The sequence below is a fragment of the Eulemur rufifrons genome, chromosome 7 (assembly GCF_041146395.1).
Source record: "Eulemur rufifrons isolate Redbay chromosome 7, OSU_ERuf_1, whole genome shotgun sequence".
Classification (NCBI taxonomy): Eukaryota; Metazoa; Chordata; class Mammalia; order Primates; family Lemuridae; genus Eulemur; species Eulemur rufifrons.
The window spans coordinates 63,674,596-63,696,537 of NC_090989.1; the positions used below are offsets into that span (position 1 = coordinate 63,674,596).

General features: G+C 35.3%; 1 protein-coding gene across 2 annotated transcripts in view; it reads left to right on the top strand.

Moving 5' to 3' along the window:
- The window catches only part of STXBP5L (syntaxin binding protein 5L), a 303,406-nt gene that overhangs the window by 21,124 nt on the left and 260,340 nt on the right, over positions 1-21,942 (top strand). For both annotated transcript variants that reach the window (XM_069472686.1, XM_069472687.1), the window contains exon 2: positions 19,497-19,594. In XM_069472686.1, coding sequence (XP_069328787.1) covers positions 19,497-19,594 — 98 coding nt within the window. The remainder of the gene's footprint in view (positions 1-19,496; positions 19,595-21,942) is intronic.

The following is a 21,942-nucleotide window of genomic DNA, read 5'->3' on the forward strand; positions in this document are numbered from 1 at the left end:
GTGTTGAAATGTTTAATACTCTGGAAACAGAAGCTAGTGTAGCTAGGAAGAAAATAAAAGTTTCAGACAAGAAGGAGAGTTGGAAGAACTAAGGTAGGAAGAAAGATGGAGTAGAAAGGATGACCAGAAAAGATATTGTGAGTGAATAGAAAGAATAACAAATTTGAATACTTGAAAGGGTCTAAAAGTGTATGATAAAGAGGCTGTGTTCATTTCAGCTGATAACAGTTGGTGATGGTTAGTTGAATTGAAAGAGAGAGAAGAATGAGTAGTCAAGCTGTATGATAAATTGAAGCAAGGATATTAAAGACACTAAGGCTGTGGTTGGGCCCAAGGTATAGAGAAAACGTATAAGCCAGACGTGTAGATGAAAATGAGTCCTAGGGGTAGAAAAAAAAACAGTGAATGTAATTTGGAAAGAACTCTCTGGCCACATTAGAGATTGTTCTTTCAGTTTTATATCCTTTATTGAATAATAAAGATAATAGAATTGGATATCCTTTGTGCGTATGCTGACGTTTAACTCATGTTATTAGTGTGCTAGTATTCACATTACTTCTGTCAATATATATTTGTATATATACTTCTTAATTGTAAGAATTGGGTCTGTTCATATATATTTTGTTATGTTTCTTTAAAGGTGTGTTTTACCATATATCTGTATGATATGAAAGGAGGTGATAGAATGAGAGATAACGATATAGTTTTGAGAAAGTAAATGAATTTAATTTGAACTCGATTCTCTCATATTTTAAAAAGGTACTTTTTATGTTAAGTTTAAATACTGTAAACTTATATTTACATAGTGTGCTCAATTTACAAAGCATATTAACATATATTATCTCAATTATGAGTCTTAGATTTTTTTTGGGTAAGATTAACAGTATGAACTATAGAATAAAAGTTCCTCACTATATGTGTTGAATTTTTCTGATAAAAATCAGTAGTTTTTTGCATGCCTATAAAACTCTGGAGCTTGAAACGATATAATGTCTGAACTCAAGTGGTTTATAATATGGTAGGGAAGAAACACAATTAGGTAGTAAAGAATAATCTACTTTTACACGTGATTTAATAATACATTAATATGTATAACATATCCCTTATTAGATAACTACAAAATATTATCCAAATGTGGGTGTTTGTTTATTCTGTTCTAACACCCTCGTATTATGTAAACCAATTGCATATGGTGGCAGTAATCACAGAGGGGCTCAGTGGGAAAAGGGTGAGAATGATAGCTATCGAACTTGTTTTCCTTTTAATATATGCGTTCATTACTATGGAAAGTTGAGACAACACCTGAAAATACAGAGATAATTATATACTGATTTAAAAATTATTTTAGGAAAAGAGTTTATTTCAACATTTACAAAATACTTGATCACAATTATTCATCTTTCTTTAAATATAAGAGAATAGTTTTTGAAGGAAATGCTGCTCATATGCATGAATCATGTTAATGAACTGAAAAAAACACTAATCATAGCACTGGGCTCAGTGGGGGGATCAGATGGGGACAAATTGAAGGCATCATCCCTGTTCATAAAGGAGTTAGAACTTATTTGGGGAGACCAAAAAGCCATGATCGTTCTTCAATGATTTTGAATAAAAATTAAGCTGTGGTATTGGCTTAGAATGTTAGCAAATATTTTATGTATCAGTGAGGCCTTGATTTGGGATTTGAGAAGATAAGTAGATGAATATTTTATTTTTGAAAAATGCTAACAGATAGGACCTCATTTGTTTATTACTATGTATAAATAATTTTTTCCACTATTAGGTTTTTGAAGATACTTTGAGAAGAGATGCTTTCAGCTTCAATCACAGAACAATAACAGAAAAGTTCTTGATGGGATTTTGTTGTCAAAGCACAACAGGAACTAATGACAACAGCTCTGTATTTCTAATAGAATTCTAACAATTGTAACTTTTGTAGTATTCAGTAAACATTGAGATGTGTGAATATAATCATGTTAGTAATGAGATTATGAAAACAGATTAAGTTCTAAGCTAGTGACAAGTATTTTGTCTTCCTAAGCACTTTATATACTAGAAAAGATATTATTTAGTGTTACTTTTATTTTTTAGACTTTTAACAAATTTAAGACTTCAAATTTACAACTAGAAATATAAAAGGGAATTTCCTGCCAATTTTATTGGTAATTGATTATTGCTAGTATAGACAACAGTTACTGATTTTATTTATTTGCCTTGTACCTAGATAATTTACCACATTCTTTTACTTCTAAAAAATTTTAGTAATCTATTTTGTTTCTTACTTTCTTGTGTTTATATGAATTATTTCAATTTCTTATTTTACTGAATTAGCTTGAGTCTATAACACAAAGTTGAATAATGGAATAGTGAATATATATCTTATTCCTGATTTTAATGAAAATGACTATAGCTTTTTGCTGTTTAGTATTTATTTGTTATTTTTGTTTTTATCTACTCCTTTTTTAAAATTTCAAAATATTAAGGGAGTGCAAATGTTTTTGTTACATGTATACCTTATATAATGCTTAAGTCATACCTTTTAGTGTGCCCATCACCAGAATAGTGTTCATAGTACCTGATAGGTAAGATTTTACCCCTCATCCTCTCCTACTCTTCCTCCTTTTTGGGTTTCCAACATCCTTTACATCTCTTTGTGCCTGTGTATGCCCAGCGTTTAGCTCCCAATTATTAGAAAGTATATACAGGGTTTGTTTTTCCATTCCTGAGATACTTCACTTAGGGCGATGGTCTCCAGTTCTATCTAAATTGCTGCAAAAGATACTATTTCATTCCTTTTTTATGGCTGAGTAGTGCTCCATGGTGTGTGTGTTTGTGTGTGTGTGTGTGTGTATACACACACCACATTTTCTTTATCCACTCATGAATTGATGGGCACTGAGGTCGATTCCACATCTTGGCAATTATGAATTGTGCTGCAATAAACATTGGAGTGTAGGCGTCTTATTGATACAATGACTTCTTTTCCTTTGGGTAGATACCCAGTAGTGGAATTGCTGGATTGAATGGTAAATCTATGTTTATTTCTTTGAGGAGTCACCATACTGTTTTCCATAGAGATTGTACTAATTTGCAGTCCCACCAACAGTATGTAAGCATTCCTTTCACTCTGCATCTACACTAGCATCTATTGTTTTTTGACTATTTAATTATGACCATTCTGACATCTTATTGTGGTTTTAATTTGCATTTCCCTGATGATTATTGATGTCGAGCATTTTTTCATGTTTTTTGGCCATTTGTCTATCTTCTTTTGAAAAGCTTCTGTTTATATCTTTTGCCCACTTTTAAAGGTGGTGTTTTGTTTTTTTTTTCCCCTTTGCTGATTGTGTGAGTTCTTTGTAGATTCTGGATATTAGCCCTTTGTTAGATGTATAGTTTGTGAATTTTTTTCCCACTCTGTAGGTTATTTATTTACTCTCCTGATTATTTAATTTTCTGTGCAGAAGCTGTTTAATTTAATCAAGTCCTATTTATTTATTTTTGTTTTTACTCTTTTTGCCTTTGGGGTCCTAGTGTTAAGTTCTTTGCCTAGGATGATGTCTAGAAGAGTTTTTCCTATGTTTTCTCCTAGAATTTTTATGGTTTCATGCCTTACATTTAAGTTTTTTATTCATCTTGAATTAATTTTTTGTATATGGTGAGAAATAGGGTCCTGATTGATTCTTCAGCATTGTGGCTATCCACTTTTCCCAGCACCATTTATTGAATAGGACTTCTTTTCCCCAGTGGTGGTGGTGTTTGCTTTGTCAAAGATATGTTGATCTGTTGGTTATAGGTAGATGATTTTATTTATAGGTTCTCTATTCTGTTCCATTGGTCCATGTCTCTACTTTTATAGCAGTACCATGCTATTTTGGTTACTATAACCTTGTAGTATAATTTGAAGTCAGGTAATGTGATGCTCCAGATTTGTTCTTTTTGCTTAAGATTGCTTTGACTATTGGGACTCTTTTTTGTTTCCAAATGAAGCTTAGGATTATTTTTCCCAGATTTGTGAAATATGACATTGGCATTTTGATGGGGATTGTATTGAATCTGTAAGTCACTTTGGGCAGTAGGGACATTTTAATGATGTTGATTCTGTCAATCCATGCATATGGGATGTTTTTCCATTTGTTTTTGAAATCTGTAATTTCTTTTATCACTGTTTTGTAGTTGTCCTTATAGAGATCTCTGACCTTCTTGGTTAAGTATATTCCTAGGTATTTTCTTTTCTTTGTATCTATTGTAAATAGTATTGAGTCCTTGATTTGACTCTCAGTGTGACTCTTATTAGTATATAAAATGGTACCGATTTGTGTACATTGATTTTGGAACCTGAGACTTTGCTGAATTATCAATTCTAGGAGTCTTTTGGTGTAGTGTTTAGGGTTTTCTAGATACAAGATCATATTGTCAGTGAACAGGGATAGTTTGTCCTCCTCTGTCCTTATTTGGATACCCTTTATTTCTTTCTCTCGCTGGATTGCTCTGACTAGGACTTCTAGTACTATGTACTATGTTGAATGGAAGTGATGACAATGGGAGACCATTGTCTTGTTCCAGTTCTTAGGAGAAGTGCTTTCAACTTTTCCCCATTCAGTATGACGTTGCCTGTGGGTTTGTCACATGTGGCTTATATAATTTTTAGTTGTGTTCCTTCTGTGCCTAGTTTGTTGAGGGTTTTCATCACGAAAGGGTGCTGGATTTTATTGAATGTTTTCTCTGCATCTTGAGATGATCACGTGGTCTTTGTTTTTGTTCCTGTTTCTGTAGTGAATCACATTTATTGATTTGTGCGTATGTTAAACCATTCTCTCATCCCTGGAATGAAACCCGCTTGATCATGGTGGATTATCTTTTTGATGTGCTGTTGAATTTGGTTTGCTAGTATTTTGTTGAGGATTTTTGCATCTACGTTCATATGAGATATTGGTCTGTAGTTTCCTTTTATGTTGTGTCCTTTCCTGGCTTTGGTATCAAGGTGATATTGGCTTCATAAAATGAGTTGGGAAGGATTCCTTCCTTCTCAGTGTTATGGAATAATTTCTGCAGGATAGGTACCAGTTCTTCTTTGTAGGTTTGGTAAAATTTGGGTGTGAACTCGTCTGGGACTTTTTTTTTGTTGGAAGATTTTTTATTGCTGATTCAATTTTGGTGCTTGAAGTGGTCTGTTTGGGGATTCCATTTTTTCTTGATTGAGCATAGGAGGTTGTGTGTTTCTAAGAATTTGTCCATTTCTTCCATATTTTCAAGTTTATAGGCATAGAGATTTTTATAGTATTCAGAGATGATGTTTTGTACTTCCATGATATCAGTTGTGACTGCTCCTTTTTCATTTCTAATTGAGTTTATTAAAGTCCTTTCCTTTCTGTTTCTGGTTAATCTAGCAAGAGGCTTATCAATTTTGTTTATCTTTTCAAAGAACCAACTTTTTGTTTTATTAATCTTCTGTGTAGTTATTTTGTTTTTGATTTCATTTAGTTCCTCTCAGTCTTAGTTATTTCTTTCCCTCTGCTGGATTTAGGTTTGGTTTGCTCTTCCTTTTCCAGTTCCTTGAGATGATTCATTAGATTGTTGATTTGTGATCTTTCTGTCTTTTAGATGTGGCCATTTAAGGCTGTGAGTTTTCCTCTCAGGACTGCTTTTGCTGTATGTCACAGATTTTGATAACTTGTGTCCACATTATCATTGAGTTCAAAGAATCTTTTGATTTCCATCTGAATCTCCTCCTTAACCCAAGAATTGGCAATAGGTTGTTTAATTTCCATTACATTGTGTAGAGATGAATGTTTCTATTAGAATCAATTTCTAATTTTATTCCACTGTGGTCTGAGAAGAAACAGGATATAATTTCTATTTTTATAAATTTATTGAGATCTATTTTGTGGCCTAGGATGTGATCAATTTTAGAGAATGTTCCATGAGCTGAAGAAAAGAACATATATTCAATGTTATTTGGGTGGAATGTTCTGTAGATGTCTGTTAGGCCCATTTGTTCTAGAGTTCTGTTGAGTCCATTGTTTCTTTGCTTATTTTGTGTTTGGAGGATCTGTCGAGTTCTGTCAGTGGGGGATTGAAGTCACTGGCTATTATGGCATTGTTGTTTATCATTTTGTTTAGATCAAATAGGATTTGCTTTATGTAACTGTGCACTCCTGTGTTAGGTGCATAAATATTTAGGATTGTTAAGTCTTCTTGTTGAATTGTTCCCTTCATCATTAAATAGTTGACCATCTTTGTTTTTCTTTACTTTTGTTGATTTAAACTGTATGTTATCTGATATGAGAATGGGTATACCATATTTCTTTTGGTTTCCATTTGTCTGGAATATTGTTTTCCATCCCTTCACCTTGCCCTGAATGAGTCCTTGTGGGTTAGGGTTAGATGCATTTCCTGGAGACAGCAGATACTTGGCTAATGTATTTTCTCCATTCCTACAGCCTATATCTCTTTAATGGGCAGTTCAAGCCATTCACATTTATTGAGAGAATTGATATTTGGGGTGGATTTCTGTTCATCCTGTTGGGTAGCACAATATTGTTTTGTTTTACCTCTTTAGCCATTGTGGTATCCGGGTTCTGGACATTAGCTTTTGGCTAATTTTATACCAGTGGGTGTCTATTGCACTGGTCAGTGTATAACTCAGGTCTGAGTACTTCCTGCAGGGCAGGTCTGGTCTTCAGAAATTCCATTAGCAAGTGCTTTTCTGGGAAAGTCTTTATTTCTCCCTCATATAAGAAGCTTAGTTTTGCAGGATACAAAATTCTATGCTGGCCACTATTCTGTTTTAGAAGACTGATGATGGGTCCCCAGTTCCTTCTGGCTTGTAAGGTTTCAGTTGAGAAGTCTGCAGTTAGTCTGATAGGTTTTCCTTTGTAGGTTAACTGCTGTTTTCACCTTACTGCTTGTAGGAGTGCATCTTTCATGTTTACTTTGACCACTATGTGACATGGTGATTGCCTTTTCACAGTGAATCTCCTAGGAGTCCTGTGTGCTTCTTGTATCTGGATATCTAGATTTCTAGCTAGGACAGGGAAATTTTCCTCAATTATTCCCTCAAGTAAATTATCCAACCCTTGTGTATTTTCTTCTTCACTCTATGGATGCCTATGATTCTTATGTTTGGCTTCTTTACATAATTCTGCATTTCTTATATGCTTTGTTCATGCCTCTTGTTTCTGTGTTCTTTCTCTTCAACTGATTTGTTTAGCTCATAGGTATCTTCAAGTGCTGAGATTCTTCTAAGTGATCCAGCCTATTCTTAAGGCTTTCCACTGTGTTTTATAATTTCTTAAATGCATTTTTCATTTCCAGAATTTCTGTTTGGTTTTTCTCTAATACTTCTTTCTTTAGAGAACTTTTCATTCATTTCCCGCATTGTATTTTTTTTTTTTACTAATGTCATTTTGAGTTTATTTCAAAGCACCCAGATTATTCTCTGCAGAGAGCCTAAATCACAATAGAGCTCTTAGAATGATCAATATTTAATTAAGTTATAATTACTCATAGTAACTTCCTTTTAAATGTAAATTAAATTCTACTGTGTGACATTTTAAGAGATTATCACTTTTCCTATTAGGTCACTATATTATATATATATGTATATATATACATATGTGTGTATATATATATATATATTTAATTTCAGAATATTATAGGGGTACAAACATTTTGGTTACATATAATGCCTTTGCCTCACCCAAGCCAGAGCTACAATTATGACCTTCACTCATACAGTGTACTTTGCACCCATTAGTTGTGAGTTAACCCACCCCCATCACCCTCTCCCATCTGACCAGCACCCGATGAATATTCCTTCCATGTGAGCACCTTAGTGTTGATCAGTTAGTACCAATTTGATGGCAAGTACATGGGGTGCTTGTTTTTTCATTCTTGTGATAATTCACTTTGAAGGATGAGCTCCAGCTCTATCCAGGATAATATAAGAGGTGCTGGTTCACCATTGTTTTTTGTGGTTGACTAGTATTCCATGGTATACATATACCACATTTTATTAATCCACTCATGTATTGATGGACACTTGGGTTGTTTCCACATCTTTGCAATTGTAAATTGTGCTGCCATAAATATTTGCGTGCAGATGTCTTTATTATAGAATGTCTTTTTTTCCTTTGGGTAGATGCCTAGTAGTGGGATTGCTGGATCAAATGGTATTTCTATTTTTAGCTCTTTGATGTATTTCCAAATTACTTTCCATAGAGTTTGTACTAATTTGCAGTCCCACCAGCAGTGCGAGAGTTTTCCTATCTCTACACATCCATACCAGCATTTATTATTTTGGGACTTTTTGATAGAGGCCATTCTCACCGGAGTTAGGTGATATCTCTTTGTGGTTTTGATTTGCATTTCCCTAATGATTAGAGATGTTGAGCACTTTTTTTTTATATGTTTGCTGGCCATTATTCTGTCTTCTTTTGAAAAGTTTCTGTTTGTGTCCTTTGCCCGCTTTTTGATGGGTTTGTTTGATTTTTCTTGTTAATTTTCTTAAGTTCTATATAGATTCTTATTATCAGCCCTTTATTGGGTGTGTAGAAAGCAAATATTTTCTCTCATTCTATAGGTTGTCTAATGATAGTTTCGTTGGCAGTGCAGAAGCTTTTTAATTTGATCAGGTCCCATTTATTTATTTTTGTTGTTGCTGTGATTGCTTTGGGGGTCTTCTTCATAAATTCTTTGCATAGGCTAAAGTCTATAAGATTTTTCCCAACATTTTCTTTTAGAATTCTGGAGGTTTCATGCCTTAGGTTTAAGTCTGTTACCCATCGTGAGTTAATTTTTGTGAGAGATGAGAGGTGGGGATCCAGTTTCAATCTTTTGCATGTGGTTATCCAGTTTTCCCAGCATCATTTGTTAAATGGAGATTCTTTTCCCCAATGCATAATTTTGTATGCTTTGTCAAAGCGTAGATGACAATATGAGGATGGTTTTATGTCTAGGTTCTCAGTCCTGTTTCAAAGGTCTATATCTCTATTCTTGTTAGTACCATGCTTTTTGGGTTACTGTAGCCTTGTAAAGCTTGAAGTCTAGTATACTGATGCCTCCCAATTTGTTCTTTTCACTTAGATTGCTTTGGCTGTATGAGGTCTTCTCTAATTCCATATGAAGTGTAGAATTATTTTTTCTAGATCTGTAAAGAATGATGGTGGTACTTTGATAGGGATTGCATTAATTCTGTAGATCACTTTAAGTAGTATGGACATTTTAACAATATTGATTCTGCCAATCCATCAGCATGGTAGGGTTTTCCATCTGTTTACATCTTCTATAATTTCTTTTCTCAGTGTTTTGTAGTTCTCCCTATATAGGTGTCTCACCTCCTTCATTAAATATATTCCTAAATATTTAATTTTCTTTGATGCTGTTGTGAAAAGTGTTGTGTCTTTGATTTGATTTTTGTCTTGACTGTTTTTGGTATATATGAATGCCACTCATTTGTGTGCATTGATTTTGTATCCTGAGACTTTACTGAATTCATTTATAAATTCCAGGAGTCTCTTGGTTGAATCTTTGGGATTTTCTAGATATATCATCAGCAAAGAATGAGAGTTTGACCTCTTCTGCACCCATTTTAACACCCTTAATTCCCCTCTCTTGTTTGATTGCTCTGGAAAGGACTTCCATCACTATGTTGACTAGAAGTGGAGATAGTAGGCAACCTTGTCTGGTTCCAGTTCTAAGTAGGAATGCTTTCAATTTTTTCCTGTTCAGTATGATATTGGCTGTGAGTTTATCATATATGGCTTTAATAATTTTAAGGTATGACCCATTTATACCAATTTTGTTAAGAGATTTTGTCATAAAAGTGTGCTGGATTTTGTGAAATGCTTTTTCTGTGTCTTGAGAGCACTGTTTTTGTGGCTTCTTTTTGTTGGGTTTCTATTTTCTCTTGTATTTCATTGAGCTTTCTTTCAATCCATATTCAAGATACTTTCATCTGTCATTTTAACCATTTCATTTAGGTTGGTATCCATTGCTGAGGAGCTATTGATTTATTTTTGGGGTATCTTTTCATCTGATTTTTCATGTTTCCAGAGTTCTTTTGCTGATTCCTTCTCATCTGGCCTCTTGTTCAAGAGCTGGGGGTACTAGGGCTGGTTTATGGACCTGTCTCTGAGTCCCCAAAGATTGATCCCTGACTGTATCAGGGAGAAGAGTTCTGGTCCTGAGTTGCCTTTGGGGTATTTTAGTAGGTTTGATGAACCTCTTGGGTTACCTCTGACCTGTTGTCTTCACCTCTTCCCAATGGAGTGTCATGAGTTTGTTCCCCCAGCCTAAGCTCCGAGCTGGTGGTTTGTTCTTGTGGTTATGACTCTGCTGCTCCCTAATAGCTTGAGATGGAAGGCACTGTGTTTAGCTATGGGGTTGTTCCCATTGTCTTTGATTGTAGTTTGCGTGGTGGAGCCAGTTACCAAGGTAATCTATTTTGCCTGTGGTAGGCTCTATTCCCCCAGGTCGGGTATGCAAGTGCCCCAAGATTTGGGAGGACCTTGTAGGTCCTAGAAGTTTCTGGGACCCTGGTCCCCCTGAGGTGGGGGGAGGAGCAAAATGGATTGTGGCTGGGGTGCTAGAGCCTGGTTGTGGGGCTTTTCTGATCCTCTATGGGGCTCAGGGGTTGCTTATCTGGCTGCTATGGGGAGCCACTGATATGGAATTCAGAGGTATCTCTCCAAGCCTGAGGGACTGCTCCTAAAGGGGAAGGGTCTAATCATGTGATTGCTGAGGCTGCTAGCCAGGCTTTTTCCATCCAGTCCACAAGCTTGTTTTTTCTGTGGGTTGGGGTATGCACTCTCCCTGCTTGTTCCCTAGAACTTTCCCCTGATTAGTCCAGCATGTTCCCTCTCTGCGCAAGACCAGCTCTTGAGCTTCCCCGTAGTTTGTGTGTCTGATCTGTTTGTATGTGTCTCTGGCAGATAGGGGGATCTCCAGTTGTGTACCCCTTTTCTACCTCTACACCCCAAGATGAGGTGGATGAGCCTCTCTATTTGCAGAGGTCCCTGCCAGGGGGACGTTCCCACCAGGGGACTAGTGGCGGCTCATGAAACTCTTGGATCACGCTGCACTCCCTATTGAAGTGAGTAATGAGGTGGGGTAGCTGCTCTGATTTAGCCTTCCAGAGGTATTCGATTGCCATGTGAACCAGGGCTTATGCAAATTCAGTCTCAGTGCTATAGCCTACTCCAGTATGGCGGTTCTCCAGCAGGGCGGTGGGACATGGGGCAGACTCACACCTTCCTGCTCTCCTTTGCTCCTCCACACCCTCTCAGTGGGTAAGGGCTCTCTCTTGCCGCCCAAGACTGAAACTGGGGCCTCTCTCCTACATTTCCCTGTCCTGCTTCAGGTGAGTGTGAGCCTTCATCAGGTGAGTGTGCCCAGTGCCTGTGGGCAGGAAGATCGCAAACTGCAGTTGTCCCATTAGCTCAGGTGAGAACGCACCCCTGGCGCTGAATGTAGGCCACTCAGCTCAGAGAAGTCTAGTGGCTGCTGTTGTAGGCAGAGGGGTTGCAGTCTCCCTGCACCGCTTTGGTGTCTGGGGGTCACCAAGTCCCACCCTCCTCTCCAAGCCACAGCCACTGCGGCTACACTCTCTGAGGCAGGTTTGGTTGGGAATGTGTCCCCATTGTGGAGAGCCAAGTCTCTCAGCACAAAGCCTTTGGCGGTTGCTACGGGAAGGGTGTGGCCACAGCTAAGAGTCGGCTTGAGCCAAAATTACTTTCTGGGATGCCAGGAATGGAGATGGTGCAGAGGAGGAGGTGTCCAGATGCAAGGATGCCAATTCTGTGGTCCCTCGTGGCATTCCCTTGCAGGATGAGAGCCTTGTGTCCCTTTGCTGGCGTGAGGCACCTGGGTGGCCAGGGGGAAGACCCCTTACCTTTTCACTGGGCTCCAAAACTCCCTGGATTTTGTTCATGCTGCCAGTTTCTCTTTTCTATCTTCTCTCTCAGCTTCATAGTTCCTCATGGTGTGGTGTCCCTGGACTCCTCTGCTGTCAGTCCCTGTGGTCCACTTCCGAGCAATAATCATTCTCCACTTTCCTCAGTCCAACCCTCAACTCTTCTGCTGGGATGATCCAACAAGCTTTGTCTCTAGTCTTAGCTTTCTCTCTCAAAATGACTGTATTTCTTGATGATGTCCTATTTGCTATGAATCTTCTAGGTGTTTGATGACCATCATGTATCTGGATATCTAAATCTCTAGTGATACTAGGGAAGTTTTCCTCTATTATTCTCTCAAATACATTTTTCATGCTTACTGCCTTTCCTTCATGTCCTTCGGGGATCCGTTTAATTCTTATTTGTTCGTTTTACATAGTCTTCCTGCAGTGACTGTTCATTCTTCTTTGTCCTTTTTCCTACATTTTTTACTGACTGGATAAGTTCAAAATCCTTGTCTTCAAGTTCTGAAATTCTTTATTTTACTTGGTCTAGCCTGACATTAAATCTTTCTGTTGTATTTTGAATTTCCCTAAATGACTCTTTCTTTTCTTTAAGTTCTGTTATCTCTTTTCTAATGTTATCTTAACTGTCTCTTTAGTGAATTTTTCTTTCATGTCTTAAATTATTTTTTTGGTTTCTTTGGGATGGTTTTCTACCATTTCCTCAATTCCATTCATCTTTACTTGCCATCCATAATCTGAATTCCATATCTGTCATTTCAACGATTTCTTTTTGGTTGTAGTTCATTGCTAGAGACCTGTTGTGATCCTTTGGAGGTATTGATATAGTCTGTTTTTTCATGTTTTCAGAGTTTTCCTTAGTGACTAAAGATTATAGTCACAAGAGGTAGCAGCAATCTGTAAAGTATAACTGTCTTATAAGATTCCTTTTTAGAAATAACATTTACCAAGACATTTATATGATGTTGAATATTATTTGCTTTTCTGCATCTTTATTTTTGAAGATTTATTTTGTAAGCAGTTAGAAGTTCCCACAATTTGGAGGCTACAGCCTGGAAAACTGCATATTTAAAGTAAAGAAAGGAAAAGGGTGAAATAAGCTAGTAACAACTAGAGTATGAAGTATATGTATTTAACATCTATTTTTCCATTTCTGGAATAAACTTTATTTGGCCATAGTTTGTCGTTGTTCGTATTCATTACTGGATTTGATTTATTAGTATCTTAGTGTTTTGCACCTATGTTCATAAGTCTTTATTTACTTTATAATGCTTAAAGCAATCTGAAAGTATATATACTATTTATTGTGATGAGTTTCCTGTGAAGTCACTACCACCTTCAAAATGGAGTATATTTTTATCTGTTGTGGCCCTTTGCAGCAGCCCATCTCTCTTTGTGCCCCTGGACCCAAAGCAGAAACAACTGCTTTGTTCTTTTTCTCATTATGGATTATTTGCTTTTTTATATAAATAGTCTCTCTATCTCTCTATATATCTATAGCTATATCTTCTCTCTCTGAATATATGTACCTGATGTTTAACATATCGACAGATGACTTGGGCAACTGGGGAAAGGTTTGGCATTGAATTAGTGACAAGCACATTAAAACTAGGCAAATGAAAACAAATTAACCTCAGGGAATAAAAGCATTTGTGTGAATAAGAGAGTAGTAACAATACAGTGTGAACACTGTTAGGATTTATTGGGAAGATGGGAATATGGCAAGTATACTAAATGTGTAACGGGGATGGGTGAGACCGAGAGGAACCCTTTTTTTGAAAGTCAGTAAGTAGCAATATAAAAGTGTTATTTTGAGACATATTAGGGAAAAATAAATAGCAAAAGAGATTGAAAAGTGGTTTCATCTGGGAAGTAGGAAATGACAGAAGAAAGGGGACAGATGACTTTTAATTATCATAATATGTCCTATAGAATTATGTGACTTGTTAAGCTATGTGCATGATAAAAAATAAAATTAAAATGAGAACAGTAAAAAGCAGGATATAAAACTTTTAAAAATTAATGTTAATAAATATTCCATTTCTATTATATCTACTTCCAAACATCTTATAAAATAAAGGTGGATTAGTGCTTTATTTTTTTAAATTTAATATCAAAGCTTTTAGATCTTTGAATGTGATAGTTTTCTGATTCTTTCAAAAGATTTGCAAGTCTTACTGAGAAACTAGTACCACTACCTGAACTGCCAATGGCCACTGGCATTTGTATGAGCAGGTAGTTTGCCACACTTGTGCATATGGAGCAATCTTACTTTTTTATTACAATGTGATGCAGTTTCATAGGAACTTGTTATTTCACCATCATACTATTCCACGGTGTCATATGCCTATCATGATCCTCTTACTCAGTCTTTTATCCAAGAGAGCAGGAAATTATTCAGCAATTCTTTCAGTAACCCAGGATGGTATAAGATTTCGGTAAGAGCTATGAATGTACACACATAGTCCTAAAACACTCAATGTTCAAGTGATTTGGCTGTTATTAGAAACAAATATCATTGAAATTGAGGAAACTTTCCCACAAATTAGAGCGGACTCTACTATTCTAGTAATAATTGGCTTTTGCTTACCAAAGTGGCAAAATAATTTGTATCCATGTGAATGTCCCTTACTAGAGATATTTTATCTCAAATTATATGAATTCATGACTTATTATGCAAATTTTGAAACTTATAGTTCATTTCTAATTTCTAGATTCAAAATCTGGAATGATTTGCCCCACTCTACCCTTTACCCAAAGTATAGCATTTGTAGACCAAACCAGACAAGTGAACTAATAGCAGAAAAAACATATATTATGTAATTGTAACTCTTTGTAGGCAAATCTACATAGAAGAATATTTAAATAAAATTATTGCATAAGTGGAATATTCTATCGCCTGTTACACATAGGTGTTTTTTTTCCCTCTGCCTGGTATTTTCCAATGGTTACATTTACATTATTATGTGAAACCTGGTACAATGCTCCTTGCAGTTATATGCTCAAATATAGAAATGATAGCTTTGGCATATCATAGTATTTAGATATAAATATATGCTTTGTCAACCAAAAAGTATCGGAGAAAAATATCTCCAAACATATTGAAGTTATTCAGGAATTAGAAATGAAGATTATACCTGAGATGCACAGCTATGCCAGGCCTCATATGCATCTGAAGAGGGGAGAGTAAAGGGAAGTTTTTACTGGCACAGGGAGTAGTTTACATAAGCTGCTTGGAAGCAGAGTTCATTGGTTTGAGAGACAAAAAGCCAGAATTGGTGTCAGATCATTGGTGGTGATGCCATTACTGAGCAGAAGTTCTTTCAAGAGCATTGTATCTGAATTGCTGCAGTCCTAAAGAAATAATTTTTTGTGGGGTTATTTTAGGAAGTCATTGAGACTATCTTTATCTCAGACATGAAAGCATACTTTCCCCTTCATGCTTTCCCAGCTCTAATTTGTTTGGGTCTGACAAAAAGTGATTTCATCCTGATATTTGCAAATTTCACAGCATGAACCATGAATAAGGTTCCCTGAACTCTCATCACCAGGCAACCACTAATATAAATTGTTTCTATAGATTTTCCTATTCTATACATTTCATATAAATGGAATCATATAATATGTGCCTAGCTTCTTCAGTTAGCATAATACTTCCAAGGTTCATTTATGTTATAGCGTATATCAGAACTTCATTCTTTTTTTACTGATGAATAATATTCTGTTGTATGGATATAACACATTATATTTATTCATCAGTTGATGGACATTTTAGGGGTTTTTTTGCTATTATGAATAATGCTGCTATGTACATTATGAAAGTTTTGTGTAGATTTACCTTTTCATTTCTCTTGGGTTTATACCCAGGAGCAGAATTGCTGAGTCATATGTTAACTGTATATTTCACATTTTGAGGAACTGCCAAACAATTTTCCAAAGAGGTTGCATGATTTTATATTCCACCCAGCAATATATTAGAGCTCCAGTTTTTCCACATCTTCATCAAAATGTGTTAATATATCTGTTTTTTGATGACAGCCATCCTAGTGTGTGCACAGTTGTACCTTTTGTGGATATGATTTTAAACAGTTCCTTAATGGCTGGTGGTGTTGAGCATCTTATATGCTTATTAGTCATTTGTGTATATTACTTGGGTAAATGTCTACTAAGATCCTTTGCCCATTTTTAAATTGGGTTGCCTTTTTATTATTGAGTTTTAAGAGTTCTTTATATATTGTGGATATGTTACTTTTCAGATGTATGATTTGCAAATATTTTTTCCCATTCTGTAGGTTGTCCTTTCACTTTCTCGATGGTGTCCTTTACAGAATTAAAGTTTTTACCTTTAACAGAGTTTAATATGTCTGTTTTTTTTCTTTTGTTACATTTGTTTTTGGAGTCATATTTAAGAAAACATTGCCTACCATTCTGCAATGCAGACATATGTCAAAACATCACTCTGTACACTGTAAATGTATATAATTTTTATCAAATAGAAATAAATTTTTAATAAACCATAACCTAATCTAAAGTCACTAAGATTTAAACATATGTTTTCTTCTAAGAGTTTCATAGTTTTGGCTCTTACATTTAGATCTGTGATCCTGTGATCCATTTTGAGTTAATTTTTGTGTATGATATAAGTAAGGGGTCCAACTTAATTCTTTTGCATGTGGATATACAGTTGTTGCAGTACCATTTGTTGAAAGACTATACTCATTGAATTGGCACTTCTGTCAAAAATCAATTGATTAAAAATGTGAGGATTTATTTCTGAATTTCAAAGCTGTTCCATTGATCTATATGTCTGTCCTTATGCCAATACCTCATTTTCTTGATTACTATAGATTTGTATAAACTTTGAAATGGGACAATGTGAGTTCTCCAACTTCGTTCTTTTTCAAGATTATTTTGGTATTCTGAGTCTTTCAAATATCCATATGAATTTTGGGGTCAGCTTGTTCATTTCTGCAAAAACGTCAGCTAGGCTTTTGATAGATATTGTATTGATTCTGAAGACCAGTTCTGTGGGTGCTGCCACCTTACCAATGTTAAGTCTTTTAATCCATGGATATAGGATACTTTTCCTTTTATTTAGTTCTTCTTTAACTTTTTTAAACAATGTCTTATTGTTTTCGGGGTACAAGTTTTGCATTTCTTTTATTCATTTTGTTCCTAAGTATTTTATTTCTTTGGATGCTATTTATTGTAAATGGAATTATTTTCTTAGTTTCATTTTTGAATAGTTCATTACTAATATATAGAAATATAATGGACTTTTTTATTTTAAAACTCTCATTTTTATTTGAAATCCTCATTAAAAACATTGAATATAATCTTGTGGTAAGAAATCTACTGGATTTCTATTACTGATTTTGCCACATGACAGACCAAGAAATTATCTTCGTAAAAACACATTGAATCAGTGACAGCAACTCAAGTTTTTTATAAATCTGAAAAAAAAAGTCATTTTTCTTTTCTTGGCATTGATGGCATGCTCAATCATAAAGATATATAAAGTACTCCATGCCCTTATCAATAAACAATACCCTTGGTCAATGAATGAGTGTGTGAACATTTTTTTCAAATCTTTCCACATAGTTTTCAGCAATTGTCAGGCAATGTTTTAATAAGAAATATAGCTAACAGACATACTTGAAACAGATTTACTTGAAGAACTGTTAAAAATGTGAAATATAACAAATGTGATATGAAATATAAATTTGGGGGTGTCAAAAGTATTCATTTAAATAAGCAGCAGTTGAAATCTATACTTTAATTGGTCATCAGGAGCTCCAATAGCCTTGAGAGATCTCACTGTTGACTTTTGTACCTTAATTTTGTAACCTCAGCTTGCAGAACTCCTTTATTAGTTCCAATAATTTTTTTAGTGTATTTCTCAGGATTGTGTTTATACAAGATTGTGTCATCTGCAAATAGTTTTAGTTCTTTCTTTCCAATCTGGATGTATCTTATTTTGTTTTCTTGTCTAACTGCTCTGGATAGAACCTTCAGTACAGTGTTGAATAGAAGGGGTGAGAGTGGACATATTCATATGATATCTACCTCACAAGGAAAGCATTCTTTCACTAATTAGTATGATATTAGCTGTAGGTTTTTAATATGTACCATTTATTAGATTATAAGCCAGGAACAGAATGACAGAAAAGTTGAAAGAATGATATTATGAACTCTTGTATGTATATTCTTTTTTTTTAATTTCAGCATATTATGGGGGTATAGCATATGTATATTCTTACCACCTAGATTTGATAATTATAATTTTGATATATTGATTTTATCATATATCTATTCATCCATCTGCCCACCCATCTATATTATTTTTTGGATGCATTTTAAAGTTGCAGATGTCAGTACACTTTAACCCTTAACACTTCAGTATATATAATGTTAGAAATCAGTATTTATTTCTAATACTTTTTTCTTGCCTTTTTTTGAGGTAAAATTTAAATACTGAGAAATCATAAATTTTGCTATACAATTTGATGAGTTTTAACTAATGTATACATTTGTGTAATCCAAACTTCTATGAAAATATAGAATATTACCTTCAGTCTATAAAGTTCCTTCATATTCCTTCCCAGTCAGTCTTCCCCAAGGCAACCACTGTTCTGATATTTTTCCACCATAGCTTAGTTTTTATTTGGAGCTAAATATAAATGTGATACTATATAAACTCATTTGTGTATGGCTTCCTGGAATAATGTTTTTGAGAGTCATCTATATTGTTGCACTTAGTAGTAGGTTGTTTCTTTTAATTGTTGAATAGTATTCCATTGTATGATTATACCATAAAGTTGTTATTTGGTTCTTATGTTGATGGACAACAAGGCTATTTCCAGTTTTTCAGTGTTATGAATAAAGGTGCTGGGAGCATACTTATACAAATCATTTTGTGGACATATGCTCTTAATTTTCCTGGGTGCGTACATAGGAATAAAATTGCTAAGTCATAAGACAGGTATATGTTTAATTTTGTAAGAAACTACAAGACATTTTTCCAAAGTGTTTGTATCATTTTGTACTCCTTACCAACAATGTATCAGTTTAGATTACTCCATGGCCTTTTCAACATTTGGTAGTAGTATTTTTGTTTTCTTTTTAAAATAATTTTAGGGCCGGGCGTGGTGGCTCACGCCTGTAATCCTAGCACTCTGGGAGGCCGAGGTGGGCGGATCGTTTGAGCTCAGGAGTTCGAGACCAGCCTGAGCAAGAGCGAGACCCCATCTCTACTAAAAATAGAAAGAAATTATATGGACAGCTAAAAATATATATAGAAAAAATTAGCCGGGCATGGTGGTGCATGCCTGTAGTCCCAGCTACTCGGGAGGCTGAGACAGGAGGATCGCTTGAGCCCAGGAGTTTGAGGTTGCTGTGAGCTAGGCTGATGCCACGGCACTCACTCTAGCCTGGGCAACAGAGTGAGACTCTGTCTCAAAAAAAAAAAAAAAAAAAAAAAAAATAATTTTAGGCATTCTGCTGCATGTATAATGGTATCTTGTTATGGTTTTAATTTTTAATTCCTTGATGACTATTTGTATTGTTTTCTCTCTTTCAGACAGTCCGGCATGGTTTCCCTTATCAGCCCACAGCATTAGCTTTTGATCCAGTTCAGAAAATCTTGGCTATTGGAACGAGAACAGGTGCTATACGAATGTATCCTTTTTGGTTTATTATTCACTACATTAATACCAATTACATTTGTTTAAACATTCAGGTAAGAGAAATATTTATGACCAAATAAAGTTTATTGTTTCTGTAGAAGTGAATAACTATTGTGAAAATCTATACTGTCAAGTTTATTGGCATATTTTTGATGTCTTTGAGATCAGTATTCATGTCCTTCTTTAATTCATGTTATTAGTAATTTCGTCTTCTCTTTTTTTCTCATGAGCCTTCCTAGAAGTTTATCAATTATATTAATTTTCAAAAAGAATCAATGTTTGGTTTCATTGTTTTTCTTTGTTGTTTCCCTATATTCTATTTCACTGATTTTTGCTTTGATCATTTTTATTTTGGTTTTTTTTTTTTTTGAGACAGAGTTTCACTCTGTTGCCCAGGCTAGAGTGAGTGCCGTGGCGTCAGCCTAGCTCACAGCAACCTCAAACTCCTGAGCTCAAGGGATCCTCCTGTCTCAGCCTCCCGAGTAGCTGGGACTACAGGCATGCGCCACCATGCCCGGCTAATTTTTTCTATATATATTTTTAGCTGTCCATATAATTTCTTTCTATTTTTAGTAGAGATGGGGTCTCGCTCTTGCTCAGGCTGGTTTTGAACTCCTGAGCTCAAATGATCCGCCCGCCTCGGCCTCCCAGAGTGCTAGGATTACAAGCATGAGCCACCATGCCCAATGACTTTAAAGTCATTGTTTGATGTTAAGAAAAATCTAATTGAAATATGGAAAAATAAAGTAGAATACCCACACCTTTGGCAACATGCCTAAAAAATGCTTTTTTGCTTTTCACCATTTATTGTTGCAAATCTATTAATACATTCTCCTATCTAACCCAAATGAAGACACCCTTAAGGTCACAAATGACTGAAACCCATCTTGAGAAACAGCTGAAACTGCGGACCCCCATGTTGCAACTAAATATTCAAATACTTTCCAACAAAAGCACACACAACAAAACCATTAAAATGTTAGTTAACTTTAACAAATAGTTTTCTTTTGTTTTTGAAATTATTAAATACATGGTAGTTAGATTTTTACAAAAATGTACATTTTTAAGTATATCTAAATGAAGTTTCTTGAATTTGGCCTTATTTGATTACAGCTAAACTTATGCAGCCTTCAACATGAAAAGTTTCCCCACCCCTGGTTTAGCATTCTTTCATTTCAACTTGAAGAACTCCCTTTAGCATTACTTATAAGGGAAATCTGATGGTGATGAACTTCCTCAGCTTTCATTTGACTCAGAAATTCTTTATCTCCTCTTCATTTTGTGGAAGAATTTGCTGAATATATTATGCTTGATTGGTAGTTTTTTTTCTTTCAGCACTTTGAATAGTTCATCCCACTCTCTCTGGCCTACAGTTTCTGCTGAAAAATCTGCTGATAATCGTATGCTGTTTCCCTTGTATGTGAAAAGTCACTTTTCTTTTTCTGTTATAAAAATTCTTTGTCTGTATCTTTTGGCAATTTGACTATAATGTGTCTCATATAGGTTTGCTTAGGTTCATCTTATTTGGTGTCTTTTGGACTTCTTGTATCTGGATATCTTTTTCCTTCCCCAAGTTTGGGAATTGTCAGCTATTAATTTTTTAAATAAGCTTTTCTTCCTTTTTTCTCTTCTCCTTGTGGAGCTCTCATGATGTGTATATTGGTCCACTTAATGATGTCTCATAAATCTCTTAGGCTGTCATCACTCTTTTTTATTATTTTTTCTTTTTGTTCCAGTGACTAGATGGTTTCCAATGACATGTATTTGAGTTTACTGATCCTTTCTTTTGCCTTATCTAGGCTGCTGATGAGCTCCTCTATTGAATTTTTCAATTCAGTTATTGTATTCTTCAGCTTTATGATTTCTATTTGGGCCTTTAACATATTTCTCTGTTTCTTTATTTTTCTGGACTCTCTGTTTTGGTTCCTGCACATTAGATAAAACAGTAGCCTCTCCAAGTCTTCATAAAATGGCTTTCTTAGAGATGAACAGACAGAGATTCTTTGTGCCTCTCAAACCATTGAACTCATCAAAACTGCTGTCTCTGTTCTTATTTGCCCCCAGGAGACTAGCATATTCCAAGTCCTATCAGTGTACCAAAACAGATGAGCCAGCCCTTCAAGTAGCAGCTGGAAAAGTTGGGGCAGGAGAGTTGTGTCTAATTCCTTCTTTCCTGAGAGAGGAGCTGGGAACTGAGTTTATCATTTGCTCAGTCTTCACTGAACTGTGAAGGGGATCTATGGCTGCCTGCCTGTCCATTCAGAGCATAGAATCTTTCAAACTTTTCCTTTGCTGTCTGTTGTCTACATGGGCCTAGTGATTGCCAGGCCCCATCAGCTC